Source organism: Strongylocentrotus purpuratus, unplaced genomic scaffold, assembly GCF_000002235.5.
Source record: "Strongylocentrotus purpuratus isolate Spur 01 unplaced genomic scaffold, Spur_5.0 spur5_contig_827, whole genome shotgun sequence".
Lineage (NCBI taxonomy): Eukaryota > Metazoa > Echinodermata > Echinoidea > Camarodonta > Strongylocentrotidae > Strongylocentrotus > Strongylocentrotus purpuratus.
The window spans coordinates 619,550-639,422 of NW_022145532.1; the positions used below are offsets into that span (position 1 = coordinate 619,550).

Sequence of the window (19,873 nt, forward strand, 5' to 3'; positions counted from 1 at the left end):
AGACACCGCATGAATTTGGTTTCCTTGACAATGCTATGGTCCGGGTGATGTATACAACCATCAAGTTCATTTAATGATCGGACTTAGGCGAGTACACCACACGTTCGGCCTACCTCTCGCTGCTAAAAACGGAGAAAGTAATCTAACCGTTTGGGGACCTCAAAGTCATAAATATGAGTGTGGATGTTGAATCTTTAGATGTGGATGCTACTCAGCTATCAAAGTTAAAGCTGTATGTATCAGGGGGTAACGATACTATGTCACAAAAGACTTACAGTACAGTGACCCCTCCGCCATCTCCACTCGATGTCCATGGCGATGTTGACTCCAGGCCTCCTCATTCCTATGTCAGGATTGTGATCATGTCCCTGCTGGACTGCCCAGGTCATGAAGCTACGATAAGGGAGATCTATGACATGATCACATACAAGTTTCCGTACTACCAAGAGAACCGTCTTCATTGGAAGAACTCTGTGCGCCACAACTTGACAGTCTTTAGTTGCTTCGAGCGAGTCATTACAGAGGAAGGTTCGACGTCCCGTGGTTCGAACCGCTGGAGACTGATTGGAAACTGGAGATCAATACTGGAAAAAGCAGAAGCCGTTTCCGTTCGAAAGAGTAGACCATGCACTCCGAGTATTGTTGAAGAATTCATTAAGAAGAAGAAAAAGCACCATCACAAGACATCACGCATTAATAAGTTGGATATTGTTTCAAGGAGAGAAAAGGACCTGGCAAAGAGAAAGAAACGTGAAAAGGCGAGGAAACTGAGGCTAGCAGCTGGTATTTGCAGAGTCAACAGGATGCCTTTAGCAGATTCAAACCATCATGACTTCACTACTCCCGTCAAACCGACCGAAGAACCGCTTCCATCCCGTATGTCAACTCCTCCTCCTAGACTCCCTGGTATCGAAAACATCTTTCTACCTTCACCTACCCCAAGCATCTCACCACTAAGAGAACCAATGAACATCTGGGAAGATGCGCCGGACGATTTTAATCTTCTATCCGTTCCTAATCTCTCCCTCATTGACGAAATCACTGACATAATCTCCGCTAACGATGAGGCAAAAGTTCCTCACCTTGAAGCACAGACGGATTCTTTAGACTTCATATCGCAGTATGAATCGGACATCGACGTCGCTATCGAGCGACAATCGACTTGGCATCAATTTACACCAGAACAGAGTCCAGCGAAAGCGTGGTCTGAGTTGTCGAAGGCAGGCCTCAACGGGTATACTTCATCAGCAACGAACAAAACCTCTGGGATCTTGTAGATTCTACCGTGAATCCTGAATTTTTGGACTTGTATACCCTTAACGGTGAGTGGTCCTCAACAATGACGACAGGTGACTGCCTATTGGTATCGTAAGAACATCTCATATAATAATGATGAGTATAGTTAGAATGTGGTTTTTATTTGTTGTAATATCTTGTCTGTATATATTATTAAGTGATCTATAATTATTTCCCATTAGTTTTTGAGACACAATGCTTAGTCATTCTAGTTTGTTAATTTATGTATGAACAATTTTTTATCCAAATTCTTGATCACCCGTTTCGATGATTATTGTAAGATATTCATAACGGTATGGTTATTAAATCTGTAGTTCGTCAACAAGATGTTTGAAATAATGTGTTATTATGCATTTTGTGGTCGATAACTTTTTTGTGATAATCAATCATTAATTTTTACTACGAGATTGCGTTATTATCACTCTTTACTGTATTGTTGAATCGGCAGTAAACTTATGTTGATGAGGTTCGTAATTTTTTTTTCGTGACATTCATATTAAGTAAATACCTTTTTTTAATATTCGAAATGAACGTCACCATCAGCTGATTAATCAATACCTGCTTTCCCATTTTGTTTAACTTATCAATTCGACCTTAATACCACATTTTGTTTAGGAACACAGACCGTGTAAATATAGAGTTAAGCATTGAGTTAAAACAAGTTACGTCATATATACTTATCATAGTATTATGTACTGGCATTATTCTTACGATTCAAAAGTTGTCATGAATGAATTCATAAGACAGGAAATATTTTCACATTTCCATCCCTTTGTTATCGAATAATTCAACTAAAGATAAATTACGCGCACAATGTGTTGTCGCGTTATATACTAATATAAGAGTAAAAGATGTTAATCTGACGGCAAATAATTTTTGTTAATTACATAAATGTGAATTGTTTGTTCTAAGTAGTCAATTAATCCATTGGGTCCGTAAAGTGCACGAATTACTCGTTGCCATTGTAGCAATACACGGTCAATTTCTGAATGTGATATGTTTCTTCATATGGATTGGTATCCACGGTTGCTAGTTTTCTTTCTATTAAATACATACGCAATGTCGTAAGAATTGAATATGTTAAGTGCCTCAAGATAGCCAATGTGTCTGTAAATACGAATTTTAATCAATACGTACATGAAAAGCAATAAATGACCCTGAAGAAAAAAATCATTTCAATAACGTGCTTTTAAGTTTTATTTGTTATCGGGTGTAATTAACATGTAAACAACTAATTGGGAAAATGGGCACACTATCTGTCAAGTTTAATATATAATACTGTCATACTGAAAGCTTGGATTAATGTATGTATTGACAAGGAAATATAGTATTCCTTGTTCGATAGTACATAATTATTCTCATAATGGCTGCTCCCTCCTCGCCCCTCCCCGTGCATCCATCTATAGACAACAACTGTGATGATGATGGTGGCTGCTGATTGTGGTTATGATGATGATGAAATGACGATGTCGTTGATGATTATGATGCTTATGATACAGTGGTGACGATGGTACGTATTGACGATGATGGTGATGATGATGTATGCATAGTGATAAAATTAATGACGATGGTGATGACGGTGATGTTTGTTGATAGGGACTTTTAGATTTGCGTGGACTGATACGTGTGACGTCCATTCAAGGCAGTGCATTAAAAGGACGTCGATCGTAGCAATCCACATTGTTTTCGTGCAAACCTAAAAGTCCCTATTGACATTACAATGATGACGGTGGTGATGCTGATGATAACAATGACGACATGATATTGATGCTGTTGTTAAATAATAATGTTGATAACAATAGATTCTTATACAACGTATAATACTTTAAAAAGGTATATATGCGCTTTAAATAGTACTGTAGATTTTCACATACACAAGAATAAGCAAATAGTTAACACATTATCATATTTATAGGTTCATAAGAATTAACATTTGTTGTAAGGGAACTCATTAAACTTTATAATTTTTTCATTTGTTTCGCAATGCGCTTCTTTCATCACAAAGTTAGCGTGGATGTGTCTGAAGGGGATATTTCGCTGACCAAACCATACATATACGGATATTGATATGACGAAAGGCCTTAAAATAAGAAAATAATAGTCATGAAGCATAGAATGACAAACGTTGATAACATTGTAGTAGTGGTGTAAAGGCAGCACCATGGAATGGACATTTTAAAAAAAAAATTTTGGTTTCCAAATTTGAAAATTTGACATTTTGTTCCGTTGGGGGGGGGGGGGTAAGGTCACCATTTTTAGGTCAGCCATTGGCATAATTTTTTTTTTTTTTTAACTCAAAAGGGGGGGGGGTTCACAAAAAACATACACATAAAAAAAAAAAAAAGGGGGGGGGGCCGGGGTTAACCCCAAATCCCCCCACCCCCCCCCCCTGCGTACGCGCCTGACTCCAGGTATAATTGCTCGATCTTCATCACGAGCATAGGCCTATTCCTCGTTTTTGTTATTCAATCACGAGCTGCATGTGGGACTGTAACTAAGTCTTAAGAGAAAAGTAGAAGTCAATATATTTCTACACGATAAAAGGCGGGAGAGTTATTTTCGACTACATCACAATCCACTTACCCAGGGGCGGCGATTTCTGTTAATGACCGGGGGGGACGAAATGCGAAATTTTTTACAATGATGTTATGCGAGGGAGCGTAGCGACCGAGCGAGATTTTTTTTTTTCAATTTTATTAGTCTAAACGCTGCACTTTTGGGCCTTCCGGAGCCTAAAAGTGTGTTGCAGTAATTATTCAGTATTATGCTATACAATTTGTTTTGCACTTTTTCAAATTTCCAGGGGGGGGACGATCCCCCTAAAAAAATTGAGGGGGGGGGGGGGGACGTGTCCCCCCGTCCCCCCGGGATCGCCGCCCCTGCACTTACCAATCTGCAAATTCGAGGTTCGCCGCTTAGTAGTCTCATATTTCAAACATTCATAACTTTCTTTATAAAATATCCATCTTGATGCTGAATGGAAACTAATCTTTATCCTTTTGGCGTAAAGTTAAATATATTTAATAGGATTACTTTGTAAGCGCCACGTGAGAAATAGACAGATATTATTTACTTTCAACCCGACACACGATCCATTGGGTCAGGAGAGGACAGGCGCGTTAAATATTAAAACAAATTAATGCTTCCCCCCCCCCCCCCCCCCCCCCCCCCCCCCCCCCCCACTGAGCGAAATTTCGGTCGGCGCGATTGTCAAATTCCGGGGGCCAAAAAAGATTTTAGAATATTGCTCATTTTACAATTTATGCGACAAATCGCGAGTTTCTCCACAAAGTTCACGTTTTGTGATGTCCCTTCTGGGCCACCATACATGACTGAGGTCAGACAGCGCGCGCAACCAATAAAGAGTCAGGGGTCGTTTCTCAAAACCGTCATAACTACAAGATCAACGACATCTCGACGCTGTCGCTCAATTTGTCCGCTAAGTGTTTCACAAAACTGTCTTTGCCAAGATGAGTGACAACTTCCGCGACAATGCCTTGTTGCAACTCCAAAGCTGTCATATGCTTTGAGAACGCAATCTCAAGGCAACTTTAAGTGAGTATATAGGCAGCAAAAAAAATTAATATTCTTCAAGCTCTAGTTTTACTGACCAGTTCTTATTATTGTTAATATAAAAACATTAAACAAGCATAAAAACTGTTTCATAAGGATTAAATGCCTTAACGAGTAAATAAGATTATTTGCACAGATTTCGTTCTTCCTGTGTTTACCATATAAAAGTCGCCGAATCATTTTTTTAGATGTCATTAGTAACACATGTTTTTCATGCAAATTAGATATTTGTATGATTTGTGCTATCGCTCTCTAAGATTTATATATTTTTCAAACAGTTTGAGTGAAATTAACCCTCATAATCTCCTTTGGTAATTCAGGATAAAATATGATGGATTGTGACAAAGACTATATATTTTTAGCCAATAGTATCGAAGTCAGGCGCGTACACAGGGGGGTGTTTGGGGGTAAACCCCCCCCCCCCCCCGTTGGTATTTTTATGTGTATAAACCCCCCTAAAAAAAAAAAAAAAAAAAAAACCCTTCGTTTTTTTTTGTTTTTTTTAATTAATAAAAATATTCCCATGACTGACCTAAAAAAGGCGACCTTACCCCCCCCCCCCCCCAACGGAGCAAAATGTCAAATTTTCAAATTTCGAGACCAAAAAAAAAAAAAAAAAGTGTACCCCCCCCCCCCGCTTATTCAGCGGCCGGCTGAGTCGTTGCGATTTTTTTGGACCAAAAAAAAAAAAGTATCCTCTTACCCCCCCCCCCCCCCCCCGCTTATTCAGCAGCTGGCTAAGTCGATGCGAAATTTTCGGCCCGATTTAAAAATGTTAAACCCCCCCCCCCCCTTGAAATAATCCTGCGTACGCGCCTGATCGAAGTCATTAATTTGTCGCTGAACCAGGGGCGGATCCAGCCGGCGGTAAGGGCGGGGACCCAAGAGGGGCCCTATTCGTGAAAAAATATTTAGCGGCGAATCGGTCGGCGAATGCGCCGGGGGGGGGGGGGGTGGGTGGGTAATGAGCCCTAATTTTGTTTTTGTTTCAGCACCCCCCCCCCCCCCCCTCCTGAATCCGCCACCGGGCTGAACATGGTTTTGTGAAACGGGTTTTCTGCTTCCTGACATCTCCGTTGGTCGCGGACAAAGATAGGACTGTCATAGAGTTGGTTTCATGAAACAACACCCAGTAAGGTACTTGCTGGGTCGATTATTTTCTATTGGAGAGGCGAACATATTTGCAAAGATGGCACAAATTATTCCGGTTTATCTTCCACTTTGGGTGGTTATAATAACGGTCTATGTTTCTTGGTGTACATCTGGAGTAGGCGCCATTCTAGCTGGTGGCTTGCCATTGATTTGCACGAGTCCTTGTCAACAAACGGTAAGTTTAGAATATACATGTACAATATGGAAAGCTATGGACCGTAGTGCAATTTCGTATGATTGAATTTCATTTCTGTCTATGTCAAGGGAATAGCCTATGAAGCTTCCTGTATACATTTATGGATCACATCCGGCTGAATGATGTTAACAGTTGCAAGAATACATGTATGTTGAGGATTATAAGGATATATTTTTGTCGGCAAAGGTACACTAGGAATGTGAATTTTTTTTTTATTTTTTTTTAATTATAAGTTTTTTTTTTTAATTGATGGTAATAATTGCATGCTTTCAACTTCCTATATCTGTTTTAATGATTATTATTGTTATTATTATGATTATCAATACTAATGTTGCTATTATCACTCTCATTATCATTGTTATTATTAATATTATTATTATTATTATAATTGTTATCATTGCAATCATTATTATTTGTTTAATTATTATTATTTTTATTGTTATTATTATCATCATCATCATCATCATCATCATCATCGTCATCATTTTTATCAGCATTATTGTTGTTCTTTTGGTTGGTGTTGTTATCATTGAAGGAAAAATAAACAAAACTGGAGTTCATGAATTGAAAAATTATACGGAAGAGTTGTATTTATTATTGGTTGAGAAACGTTGATATATATGAGCTTCCACTTTTCAAAAGTATGTTCGAAGCATTTGTTAGTTCAGTCAATCACTTTTTAACTTTGCAAAAGTTAATCTTCTATTCAATGAATCTTCTTTGTAGAATGTCAAACTATCCTACTCTATATACAGAAACAGTGAATAACCTGTAATTTGTTTAGATGCATAATGGACTTTTCACAAGTTGAAAGATGGGTTTGATATACAGTGCGTCCCAGAAAAAACGAAACCGAGAAGTATCGATGTTTTATCATAACTTAATCACAACCATAATTAATGAATGATACATATTTGGAAAGCTTAGAGTCTCTTCTTTTAGTTGATGCTACTCATGTGATGCATATTTCACGCATGAGTGATTAAAAGCAATTTGAAGGAAGGAAACCGAAAAGTAATTTAGCGGGCGGTATCTGAATTTCAAAGAAAAAAATCATATGCCTAGAAAGTTCATTTTCTGCTCTTTCATATGATACCTCAATCAGGAAAAATAAGCCAGGAATAACAAAGTTCTGTTTGTTTAAAATAGCCCTTACATTTTCATAATTTTAACAAACGAATTCGTTTTCACTGGGTGCCTGCCGTAGCAAAAAGCAGATTTGACAAAAGACTTAACTCCGTTTCGTTGACAATCAGCCATGCATGAAGACTCTCGTCTACGGCTGATTGTCAACGAAACGGAGTTAAGTCTTTTGTTAATTTCGTTTTTTGATACGGCAGGAAGCCAGTGAAAACGAATTCGTTTAATAAAATTATGGAAATGCAAGCACTACTTTAAACAAACAGAACTTTGTCATTCCTCGCTCATTTTTCCTGATTGAGGTGTCATGTGAAAGGGCAGAAACTCAACTTTCTAGAAATGTGAATTTTTCTTCGAAATTCAGATATCGCCCGCCAAATGTCTTTTTGGTTTCCTTCCTTCAAATTGCTTTTAATCACTCATGCGTGAAATATGCATTATTTGAGTAGCATCACATGAAAGAGGAGATTCTAAGCTTTCCAAATATGTATCATTCATTAATTATAGTTGTGATTAAGTTATGATAGAACATCGATACTTCTCGGTTTCGTTTTTTCTGGGACGCACTGTATAATATTTCAGTTCTGTTCCTAAGCGTCATTTAAAAAAAAAATAAGAACTAAATTACGGATTTTTAAAAATCCAAACCAGGTGTATCTTTTGAAATGTAGTTATGTCAAAGCTCCATGCATGTACACGTAGAGCTCGTAGGACCCCACGTTAGACTAGAGTGTCCACCTGAACAATGGTTTTCCTGTTTGGCAATAAGTTTGTATAAGAGCCAAGTTCATCCAATTTTGTGTAGTCATATATATGGACAGAAATTTTGTTTCTTGTGGCAACTCCACTCTAATGGGTTTGAATGGGTTCGAGGACCTCGGAAATTAATCAGTTTTGTTTTCCTCAATACATTCATGTCTACACTCACAATCACTCTATTTAAAATTACAAACTTCAACATGTTGATAAAGAATATTTGTGCCTATAACCTTACTGATGTGTTGACCAATATCTATCGAACAATTTATTGAAATGCTACACCCATGTTTTCAGAGTCATAACAATTGTGATGAGAGCTATTCTCGAAATGATCGTGTACTATGCGAACACATGTCTCATAAGACGACTTTATAGGCGAGGTGTAGGTAAAACGAGTTCACAATTTCCCCAGCAATGATACGGACCCTTTTATTTCTCTACTTTAAAACACACACACACTATCATGTCATTTTCTTTACATCATCCCGCGGGAGGGGTGGAGGGGGGGGGGGGGCATACATAAGTGTAGACAAAATAATGTAGGTCAGGTTTGATTATCGGGGTAGCTCCGGCTAGACAAATCTCCTTTGTCCCTGCATGCTCTCAACTGAGAATTCCCAGATTTTCATTTATTTAGATTAAGAACAGAACATTGTGCATTCGGAGCACTAAACGTGCGATTTGTTATATACTAATCAAAGCAATCAGTATAAAATCCAACTGTTGGGCATTCATGTAGTAAGCATGGCTAGGTAAAGGTGGGGTTTCCGTCAGCCAGGTATTATAAATTATAATTTTCATAGATACCCAATAAACAAAATCACGTGAAAATCACGTCAATATCAAGGTATCGACTTGAGGAGAGTTACGTTCTTCAAACACCTGACATTTACGTAAATGTGTTAATACGTTTATTGCACTAGGTAACTTAAAACACACGTACACTAAATCACGCAATTGTCACTGCAATATCACTATTATAATAACGTGATTATCCCTACCTTGGAGACCATGGTTACTAAACTTAATACTCCCGTGTTTGTTTGGTTATGAAATTACATCTTCATGAACGAAATTATCGCGTCACAGAAACACGTGAAGCGTTAGTGATAGTTTTAGTCAAAATATCTGCGTGAAATTCACGTGAATATTACGAGGCTGACTTGAGATGAATCATGTTCTTCATTCACGTGAAATTTACGTCGAAGAGGAAATATGTTACTGTAACCCTTGTTCAACCCAATAATTACGCAAATGTTACACAATAAATGAACCAAAATAGTGACGTTCTCATCCCGTTTCTGAACATCGTGTCTTGGATCTTCCATAATTACGTCCAGGCGCGCCGGAAGCAGTTTGGGATTAGAGGGGGTGGGAGGGGGTGGGTGCAAACATCCCAGAAGAGAAAGCTAGTTGCAACTGGTCCAGTTGATGAAGCAGTTAATGCCAACTGGTAACCCTGGAAATTGAAATGGGCTAAATGATCCAGTTGATCCAGGCCAGTTAGAATTCAACTGGTCTAGCTGAGCCATTAGAACCATTTGGTAAAACTTCCAACCAGTTGAACAGCAACAACACTTCAATACTGGTACGTCTGTATTTCCAATGTAAAGGCATTGGTAATAAGTAGACTTACATAATTTAATTAATCGAAATTTTTTCATATACTTGTATTTTATTGAAATTATTTTAGTTCATAGTTAATGTTTCCCTTATTCATGTTTTAACTAAATGTAATTTATGCGAATTAGCGAAATGTCTTAATAACTGGTAATTTATATTTGTAGTATTTTCGAAATGAATTGCATATAACAAAATCATCAGTAATTAAGAAATATGCTGTAAATTCAGATATATTGTTAAAAAAACATAGATCTGCACGCACCCCATATTCAATATGCAAATTAATTGGTGTCAGCTGGTGCAATGAAAATATGCCAACAGTCAGTTATCAACTGGTGAACATAGAAATATGCCAACAGTCACGGGATTATCATCACGGAACTTAAATGGTAACTGTGAAACCATGAAGACACCCAAGAATAACTCACTTTCACACCTGGAAAACACGGACTACCCAGCTTATATTAATAATCCGTTTGAGTCACGAGATCATCACCGCGGAACTTATGGCTACTTTGCCTACCATTTAAATAGGTGTTTTAAGACACCTAATAATGACTAATTTTTCACACCTTAAAGTCACGTATGCCCAGCTTAGATTAATAATCCGTTTGAGTCACGAGATCATCACCGCGGAACTGCTGGCAACTTTGACTACCATTTAAATAGGTGTTTTAAGACACCTAACAATTACTAATTTTTCACACCTAAATATCACGTATTCACAGCTTAGATTAGTAATCAGTTTTAACTACGTGATCATTACCAAGAAAGTTATGGTAACTTTGAAACTATTTAAAAAGTTGTTTTAAGACACCTAATAATTACTAATTTTTCACACCTAAAAGTCACGTATGCCCAGCTTAGATTAGTAATCAGCTTGAGCCACGTGACCATAACGAAGAAACGTATGGTAACTTTGAAACTATTTAAAAAGTTGTTTTAAGACACCTAATAATTACTAATTTTTCACAACTAAAAGTCACGTATGCCCAGCTTAGATTAGTAATCAGCTTGAGCCACGTGATCATAACGAAGAACCGTATGGTAACTTTGAAACCATTTAAAGAGGTGTGTAAGACACCTCAGAATTACCAATTTAATATAACCAGAGATTCACGGACAGAACAATAAGACGATTAGCCGGTGTAAGTAACGTGATTATTACCATCAACCTTGGATAACCTGTGAAACCAATCGATAAAGGTGCTTACAAGACCAAATAATTACGTATTTATCACCACCACCGGTTAACGGACAAAGAACTCGTTGCTTGGTCAAGTGGTTATTTGGTCATAAACACTTGATTTACAGAGGTAAGTGTAATCACGTTACTCCAGTCGCGTGATAAATTGGTGGTTTTTAGGTTAGATGAATACGTGAACAGGAGTACCTTTTTTGTTTAAATGAAGGCAAGTGTCGATAACGTTTAAATCTAGTTCAAAAGGCACTATACTTTAAAATCACTTAAAATACACTCCCAAAAGAGGTTACTTTTTAGTGTTTTGTTTATTGGGTACCCAATAATAGTACGTCAAAATGTAACATAGCATGGTCGGATAATTTTATATGTTATAGTTTGTTTTTATTCAGAGTTAAAAATATTACACTTTAATTTCCATGATTGGATCGGTCGTTTGATTTGCAGTTTGTAAAAATAACAAATAAAAAAGAAACCTGCTCATTTTTATAAGAGTATAGTATGACTTCGTTACATAAAATTCTCATTAGTCCTCGGGAAAGGTGTCAAGTTTTCCTAAATTGCTTTTTCAGATTTTTAGTTCCCCCTTTCTGTTACAGGATGCATCTCGTGTTTCAAGTTCATCGCTCCCACCATGCGTTATTACTCCAAGTAAGTCACGTAAAATATTTCTGTCAGAAATGTACTACATCGTAAATAATATCCATTATCAGTGTTTAAAAGAGGAGAGGAAAGGTTGTCATGACAATTTGTGCTTTGTGGTTTAATACCAATATATATATGTCTCGTCTCTCACTGCTTAACCAATCATGTTTGTAAAAACCATTATATAGGCCTACTTGTCTCCTCCCCTTCTCTTCCTCCCTTTCCCCCTCTTTTGTTCTGCCACCTTCGTTTTTCTTCTTCTTTCTAGCTTCCTCTTTTTCCATGTTTTTTCTTCCTCTTTACATCCCTGTTCCTTCTCTTTTAATCCATCTCTATCTCTATGTTCCTCGCTCTCACCCTCTTTTCATTAATATGTATTCTTTCATAATGCACATGGTCATACCTAAATGATACGTCAGTTCATTTATAATGACTTAAGATATACCTTTTTAAAAGTATACCAATATAAGGTTCCTAATAAAGAAGATTTAGAAATAATGGCCACGTTTAAGGACAAACAAGCATTTTGCGAAAACGCCCTGATGAACTCAATTTATACATTTTTATTTTGACGTAACTATGGTCACTTTTACCTCTATAGGATTTGAGACCCAGATCTATTAACTTACTGGAAGCCCTTCTTTTGTCCTGGCAGCAAAATTAATAACACGATATTTAAATCAAGTTCTATACAACAAGCAGGTATCTGTTTAAACAAGATTGTTGTTTATGATTGGTTGGAAGTTATTGTATAAATTCGGTACAAAGAAAGTGTCAAAGATGGTTCTTGCATTCCTCCTAGATGTCTACCATAAATCAATACACATTTACTTGCAGAAGTAGATGACTGATATATAGTGATCTCTTTTAAGAGACTGAGAGGTTTGCTTTTTACACGACATTTCATAATTCTTTTCTCCCCCTCCCCCAATTTTGTTGTTGTTGTTGTATAAGTGCCTGATATAATATAATATATATATATATATATATATATATATATATATATATATATATATATATAGATAAACCAGTGCTGTCAGCATTAAAAGAAATCTATTCTTCCCGAAACATTCTAGAATTGTAAGAATGATCGGGCTGGTGGGACAAATCTGCTTGCAGGTATAACACAACATTCCATCAAGCACATTAAATGTCTTCCTTATTCAATAAATGTATAATTAGGTCTAATGACAACAATGGCTAAGGTGTACAGGTCAGTATGTAGTATACCCTCAAATGGGGATACTGGGATAGTGCATTTTTTGTCAGATTTTCTGGGGATTTTGATTATTTTTGGTTTGATTTTGATTGGTAGATTGCTGGAATCGGAACACCGTACCTGTAAACCAGGCACCAGGTGGTCCCCTCCAGGTTGGTATGGGTTCTTCGTCTGTCATAGGACCAGATGGAAAGGTCTACCTGGAGATTTCTCCTCAGTGGCGTGCATCGCAAGGTGAACAACTTGATGATGATGATGATGATGATGATGATGATGGTGATGGTGATGGTGATGATAATGATAATGATAATAATTATGATAATAATGATAATAATAAGTATAACAATAATATGAATATGAATAATGATATGAATATGAATATTATGAATGATATGAATAAAATGAATACGAAAAATTAGTGATAAAAGAAGAAAGGGCATTTGTATGGCACCATCTATCTAGGACTTCTATTCCGAAGCACACAAGGAAAAATATATTTAGAAGTGAAACAATAGCCAAATGAGTGTCATATCCTGGTGTTAAGCAGTTGTACAATAATACGTACTTCAACTTTAATGTAAAAGTATAAATTTAGTAATCAAGAAAAAAACTTTTTGAGATGAATATCTAGTACAAAGTAAAGTCTATTAGCCGCTGCGATTTTGGTGTGTAAAAGTTACATGAACGGCGTCTGCGTGCAACAAAGGACTTGCGTGTATTCACTGAGCTCTGTATATTACAAGATACAGAAATGTGAAACGTTACACTTTACGTCAACATAACCGCCGCGGTTTTGCCCGCGTTTCACATAATTATGATGGGAAGTGAAATGGTAGAAAGCATAATAGGTAGGAATATGTATAAAATCAAACTTCATACATGATTTGAAAAACACAGCCAAATCTATCGATTGGTAGTGACTAGTTTAAATTACAAATCGAGAACAGTATCTTATAATTACGTGTTTCAAAAAAACACCTTCCTTTCAAAACTTGACATATCTCAAATTTCTTCTTTCCTAGATCGCATTAGCCTTTTGACTGGATATGAAGTTAAGGTCATGTGCAGCAGGAATGTTTGTGCTTCACAATATTTCTGTGTCACAATGTTATTCAACAGAACATTGACCATTGAGGATACTCGTGTAAGTCATTGCATTTCATGTTCTAAAACATTCTTTTCGTTCTATCGTCAGAAATTTGAATTTGCGGGAAGGGCAATTCTACCCGTATATTAAAACATACATATTTGATATATTAAGAATTAGCACAGTGGGAAGTAAACTATCTTGGTCTTGTTTAATAATCGAACTTGATTTGTTTTTTTATTATGCCATTTGTAGCACAGGGCACATTTAAGATTTAGATATCACTGTTCATTAAAATTATGAAACAACATACGAGGGAATGTTTCAATATACACCTATGTTTAATTTTTTTCTCCTTTGTTTCTTGCAGTCTAATTTTACGGTGAGCTGTCAGTATGGGAATTTTTCCCAGCCTAGCATGGACTACGTCATTATTATAAAGAGCCTTCCGAAGAATAATGATGATTCAAACAAAGGAAGTCATATCGGAGCCCTTCCAAGTATGTACCGCCTCATTCGCATGGTGTAAATATGTGATTGCACCCTGACATAGCAAATTGATCCATTTCATAGCAAGGAATAATAAATGTCTTTATTCGATCTAAAACAAAACAAGGGTAATTAGTTTTGTGTGTACGATGGAAAGCAAGCTCATTTTACGTTGCATTTACTCAAAGGTAGGATAATTATTATGCTGCGTGCTGTCTTGTCTTCATTATACTGTATTCGCGTATTTCATGGGTTTCACTTGTTTGCTTTTGTCCGTTTTGTAAGTTGTTTTGCATTTAACGACACGTGCTAATAATCTAAACAAAAAAAATCTTTTAAATGATGAGATTAAACTTTCATCTAGAAAATTGGATACTCAAATTTTAGGATTTCATTTTTGTTCTCAGGTTGTAAACAAGAACCACAGGTTTCTCTTTGCAATATTGGTAAGTTTGTTTTGCATTTATTCGAGGGATTCCTCTGTCGTTACTAACTTGGTGGCAGCGGTGGGATAGTTACACCTAGATTTGCTGACAGTTTTGGTTGCAGGTGGCAGGGTTGATATTTATACATACACATAAATCTTCTTCACACTTAAGTGTAGCTTGGCAGCGGTGGGCTGAGAGACACAGACATGTATTTTTTTTAAAACTGAACTTGGTAATAGCGTCGGATAAATACATGTATATGTATGTTTCTTCCTTTCTTTTTTAATGTTTTTTTAACTTTGCAGCAGCGGGATAAGTTCACATAGCATAGGGTTTCTAAAAAAAATTGATAGCACCGGTTGAATAGGTACAAAATGTATGTAAGTTTTGTTTGTTTGTTTGTTTGATTGTATTAAGCCTCGGTCACAACTACCATTACGAACTGCTAAGAACGCCGTACGAACGATTTTCAGACCACTCCGTATGAAACCAGCGTTCGTAGACCGTTCGGAAGTTTGCAAGATTGTTTTCAACCTCGTACGAACGTCGTAATATCATCGTAAGAACCACGCAAGATCTTCGTATGTTTCGTTGGGTCGAGAGACAATTCGTCGCTGTTTTCACGAAGTGACGTTAGTGAAAAAAAAATTGCATTCGCTTTGCGTGACGACTTTCCTCACTACCGTCACTTCGTGAAAATAGGGACGAATTTTAGAAGCCTCAAATTTCTTGTTGTTCATAGAGGACTCTTACGGCGTTGGTAAAAACGTCTTACGAACGGAGATTGGTATGGCCTTCCTACAACATCTCCTGGCGTTCGCAAGGTGCTCCTAAGGTGTACACATGTTATCCAATTTGTGCAACGCTTTTTTGCAACCCGACAAAATATACAAACAAATCGTAAGATCTTCTGACAAATGACTTGAGAATGCTTTCAGTTACAAGTACAACCGTCTTGAGAGAACGAAAACTCGTAAAATTGCCGTAAGCCTGACGTAAGAAGAACTCAATGCATTCTTACGAGAAGAAAAAAAAAACGAGATATTAAACGGCCTTCGTACAAATCCGTAAGAAGGACGTAAGAAGCTATGCCCAATCTACGAATATCTACGAACTCTGGAATTCGTACGAACGCATCGTTCATACGAACCTTTGTGACCGTAGCTTAACATGTTGTAACTGGGGATAGCGGTGGGACAGGTACATGTAAATGTAGATTTGTTTTATAAAGATTTTAACCTGGCAGTAATTGGGTGAATACACTGATAGTTCAATTTATTTTATATTTAAGGGGATTAATACAAATTTGCAGCAATGTGAATGTATCAAAACAAATTACCATGAATACTTAGAAGAAGCTGAAAGTTGTGTAGACTCTCCCCAGAACTGGGTGCCAGAATACAAACCCTTCATTAGTCAGATCAGCAATGGCTCTGTAGTCGTCTCATTTTGGCCGAGTACCAGTCAGACATACCCTAGATACCACGTCTTGCTTGAGGAAGTAGTAGATGTTAAAGAACGCAGAATGCCACACTTCTTTGAAGCATACTTTAATTCAGTGAGTATATCAAATGCGATTATATTTGTATTGTGTTAAATAATTCTAAGGAGATTATCAACCATAATCAAACCATCTTTAAATAGTTTTGTGTGTGTGTGTATGTGTGTGTGTGAAGTAATATGAAATGTACATGAAGATCACAGTCATAACAGCTGCATCATTATCGAAACAAGGAAAATGATGCTATTTCTCTCACTTTTTCATATTAGTAAAGACTCACGTCTCAACTTCTTTACACAAAGCTTCATGAAAGACATGAATTTTCAAGAAAAAAGAATATAATTATTTGGAATATTGATATTTTTTTGGTGTTATTCTTCTGACTTCATTTTTATACAAGGAAATGACATATTTGTTTCAGGATTAACAAAAAATTGATGCCTCATCTAATTCCTAACATAATATGTAATTTAACCTCAACCAACTTCTGTAGTAAATTGAATTGAACAGTGTCAAAATGCATTTAGTACGCCATTGACCAACGATGTAATGAAAAGACAAATAAAACCTGGTCCTTTTAGAAACAGTTATAACTGTCTTTAAATATTTCTCAACGGCGTCTTTGACCTTCATGTTCCTTCAGTCTACGTCATTAGGTTGCCGGAAGTTGGTTTATTTATCATGAACTTTTTGATTACTTTTCCAGCAAAGAGATGGCAACCCTAATGTGTATTTTAACAACGTTTCCGAGGGAATTTATATAGCTTATGTAAGTCAATGAAAATACTTTTTTTTTTTTTTTGAATCTGTACAATTTTTTCTTTGCGTTGAAAGTTTATGTTTTCTGAGCTTCTTTTAGTTTCTTTTTACAGAATTGAAACTTCGTCGTATCAATTTAATTATTTCAAATAGCATATTGATTCGATGTTAGCACTTTAATGTAAATAACTTTTAATTTAACCACAATGTTATATATGTTTTATTGGGGCTCCAATCTCTGTCATTATCATTATATCTTTTATTTCCTTGCTTCCAAACATACTTGCTAAATAAAAATGAATTTTAGAACAGAGATAAAGACCACATTGTGCATCATCTTTCTCTTTCAAAGGGACATTTAGTATTTCGAATGAGATATTTTAATTTGTTGTCATTTCCTAGGTATCTATTGATGAAAACATTTGTCCAGATTGCACGTATTTCAGATCGAGCAATAACATTACTGCTCGTGGTAAGTTTTCCCTTAGAGTTATCATTATTTTTCACTTTTGATTTGTGCATTGTATTATTAAAGAGTTTGAATAACCCCAGCTTTTATTTGCAACTTTAAAAGTGGTGTCGTGGTCGAATGGATACTTCACTAGACTGTAGATCACTTTAGACTTTAAGCTAAATGTGCCACTCTCCACTCATGACTGTAGTAAATGGAAAAACTAGTAGGAAGTCATTCCCTGAATACTCTGAGCGTCTAAGGGTAGCGGCCAAGCTAATGCCAGGGTAATGATCCCCCCTACTCAGATTTGGTTTGGTCGGGGGTGTGCCGCTGAAGCCTCGAAACCCCTACCCATTTCAATGGGTCATTTGGGGGAATTTTTCTCAAAATAAGGCCAATTTTTCCAATTTGGAAATTCTGAAAAAAGACCCATTTTTAATGGTATTTTTGTCAAAAATAGGACACATGTTTAGGGATTTTTCGTGAAAAAGTCACCCATTAGAGCGGCACAACCCCGTATGTCTTAATATGTGAGTACTTTGATGTGAAAGTACTTTATCTTTGATTATCCTTGATCATCCTATGTGATAGAAACGTGGCATATTATTCTACCTTTTTATATTATTATCATTAATATCATTATTATCATTATCATTAGTTTTGTTATTTTAATTATTCTCGTGTTTGCAGCCATGCCCACTCCCGCCCCCTCAACACCACCTACTTCACGCCGGATCAACACCCGTCCTAGAGACCCTGAGGAGGTTAGCATCTCAAATAAATCAGGATCTACACTCCATTTAGCAGCGCTGGCCGGAGCTCTGGGAGGAGTTCTTGGGTTATTCTCATCATGGTCCTCATAGCCCCCACGCGTAAGAGGAACTCTTTACCTCCTTTTAAACAAATTGGTTTTGATAAAGAGATTGGAGGAGATAATTTGGAAAGATCAGTCATGTTTCATCGGAATAACATCATTACATGCCATACGGTTAGACCATTTACCACATCACATTATCTGACCCAATGTTAGAACTTATGTCTGTACTGATCCCGCGTTTCTATAAAGACTGGTAAAAACAATTCTCGTTCGTAGTCTCCAATCAATAAGTGTCATAATAAACACGTGAAAGGTGAATTATCAATAACTTCTCTGATATTCTTTCAATTAATCTTTGCAATAACTCTTGATAATTTTTTATTGCAAAGTTTAAATATGAAATGTTTACGAAACACCACATTGTTTAGATAGCTTACACCTTCAATTGATTTACCATGATTTCTTTAATACTTAGCAATATCATTGAGATATGTTTAAAGAAAAAACAGGTTTACTCCAGTATTTGTTTACGTTAATATGATTTTGTTTCTTAAGGTTGAAATATGAGTTTTTCTTTGCTCACTTCTGATTTGATTCCTTAAGTTCATTCTGTTTAATATCTTGTTCAAACTAGGCAACTCGTATGCCACATGAACAACGTACACACGAAGTCATTAGGAACATAGAATGATGACATATAATTACATGGTTACTTGTGAATCTTGTCACAGTTATTTAGAAAACACATTTTCGATACATTAAGGATTAATCATATTTTTAAAGTTCTAAATCTCCTCTTCATAGTTCAATGATATATTCAAAACTAGATGATGCATATAAAGTGAGAACAAGAGTTATTGATTTTGGAAATGTGTTTCCTTAACAGTACCATTTAATTTCTGTAGTCATTTCATTTGATTTCATTTCATGCAACATGCTTGCAGTCAGTGTGATAAAAGGATATCCAACTTTCCTTACTATTTGATGTATGTTTAGCAAACAAAGGGGAGAGAATTTGTGGTAATTACAATATTACTCATTTTTGATGATTTGCTGATATCCAAGCAAGCATAATGAATAATAAAATATATCCTTTGTGCTCTTACTCCGTGTTCTGTACCATGAAATTTCCATTCTGTTGTTGTTATGTTTTTGATCTTCTTGCCAATTATGCTGATCACATATTAGATCAAGGCATTTAATTTAATTAATATTCATCCACTAGGAATCGAAATGGAGATCTAAAATTAAATGTGTTATGTAAATGTGCAATGTACAAATGTGGTAGTCATAGTTATGCATTTTCCCACTCTGCTTTTAACATAATTATTTTTATGTAAACTGTTAAACAGTACCTCTTGTAAAATGACTCAAGAACTATTTTATACTTTTTGTCTTTCATGTCCAGCAGTGGGTGTTACAACTATGTATTTCGATATGTCTCATGTAACATTTTCATGCAGTGCATGTAAACTATGTTCTGAAATAAACTTTAATAAATTTCTGTTATACACAAATGATGTTGCCAATGCTT

At 36.2% G+C, this 19,873-nt stretch overlaps 3 protein-coding genes across 3 annotated transcripts; all 3 read left to right on the forward strand.

Moving 5' to 3' along the window:
* Positions 1–173: 173 nt before the first annotated feature.
* foxx (forkhead transcription factor X) lies at positions 174–1,372 on the forward strand. Its single transcript, NM_001079557.2, is given in 2 exon segments — positions 174–1,258; positions 1,261–1,372. Coding segments are annotated over 2 exon segments (1,197 nt in total).
* Positions 1,373–6,156: 4,784 nt separating this feature from the next.
* LOC115922955 lies at positions 6,157–14,505 on the forward strand. Its single transcript, XM_030982761.1, has 5 exons — positions 6,157–6,196; positions 11,540–11,591; positions 12,901–13,038; positions 13,827–13,948; positions 14,262–14,505. The coding sequence occupies exons 3-5, from the start codon at positions 12,963–12,965 to the stop codon at positions 14,418–14,420; spliced, it is 357 nt and encodes a 118-aa protein (XP_030838621.1). The 5' UTR covers positions 6,157–6,196; positions 11,540–11,591; positions 12,901–12,962; the 3' UTR covers positions 14,421–14,505.
* A 200-nt stretch (positions 14,506–14,705) lies between these two features.
* On the forward strand, positions 14,706–19,856 carry LOC115922990. Its single transcript, XM_030982917.1, has 5 exons — positions 14,706–14,826; positions 16,161–16,366; positions 17,016–17,078; positions 17,471–17,540; positions 18,213–19,856. The coding sequence occupies exons 2-5, from the start codon at positions 16,334–16,336 to the stop codon at positions 18,383–18,385; spliced, it is 339 nt and encodes a 112-aa protein (XP_030838777.1). The 5' UTR covers positions 14,706–14,826; positions 16,161–16,333; the 3' UTR covers positions 18,386–19,856.
* Positions 19,857–19,873: the final 17 nt, after the last annotated feature.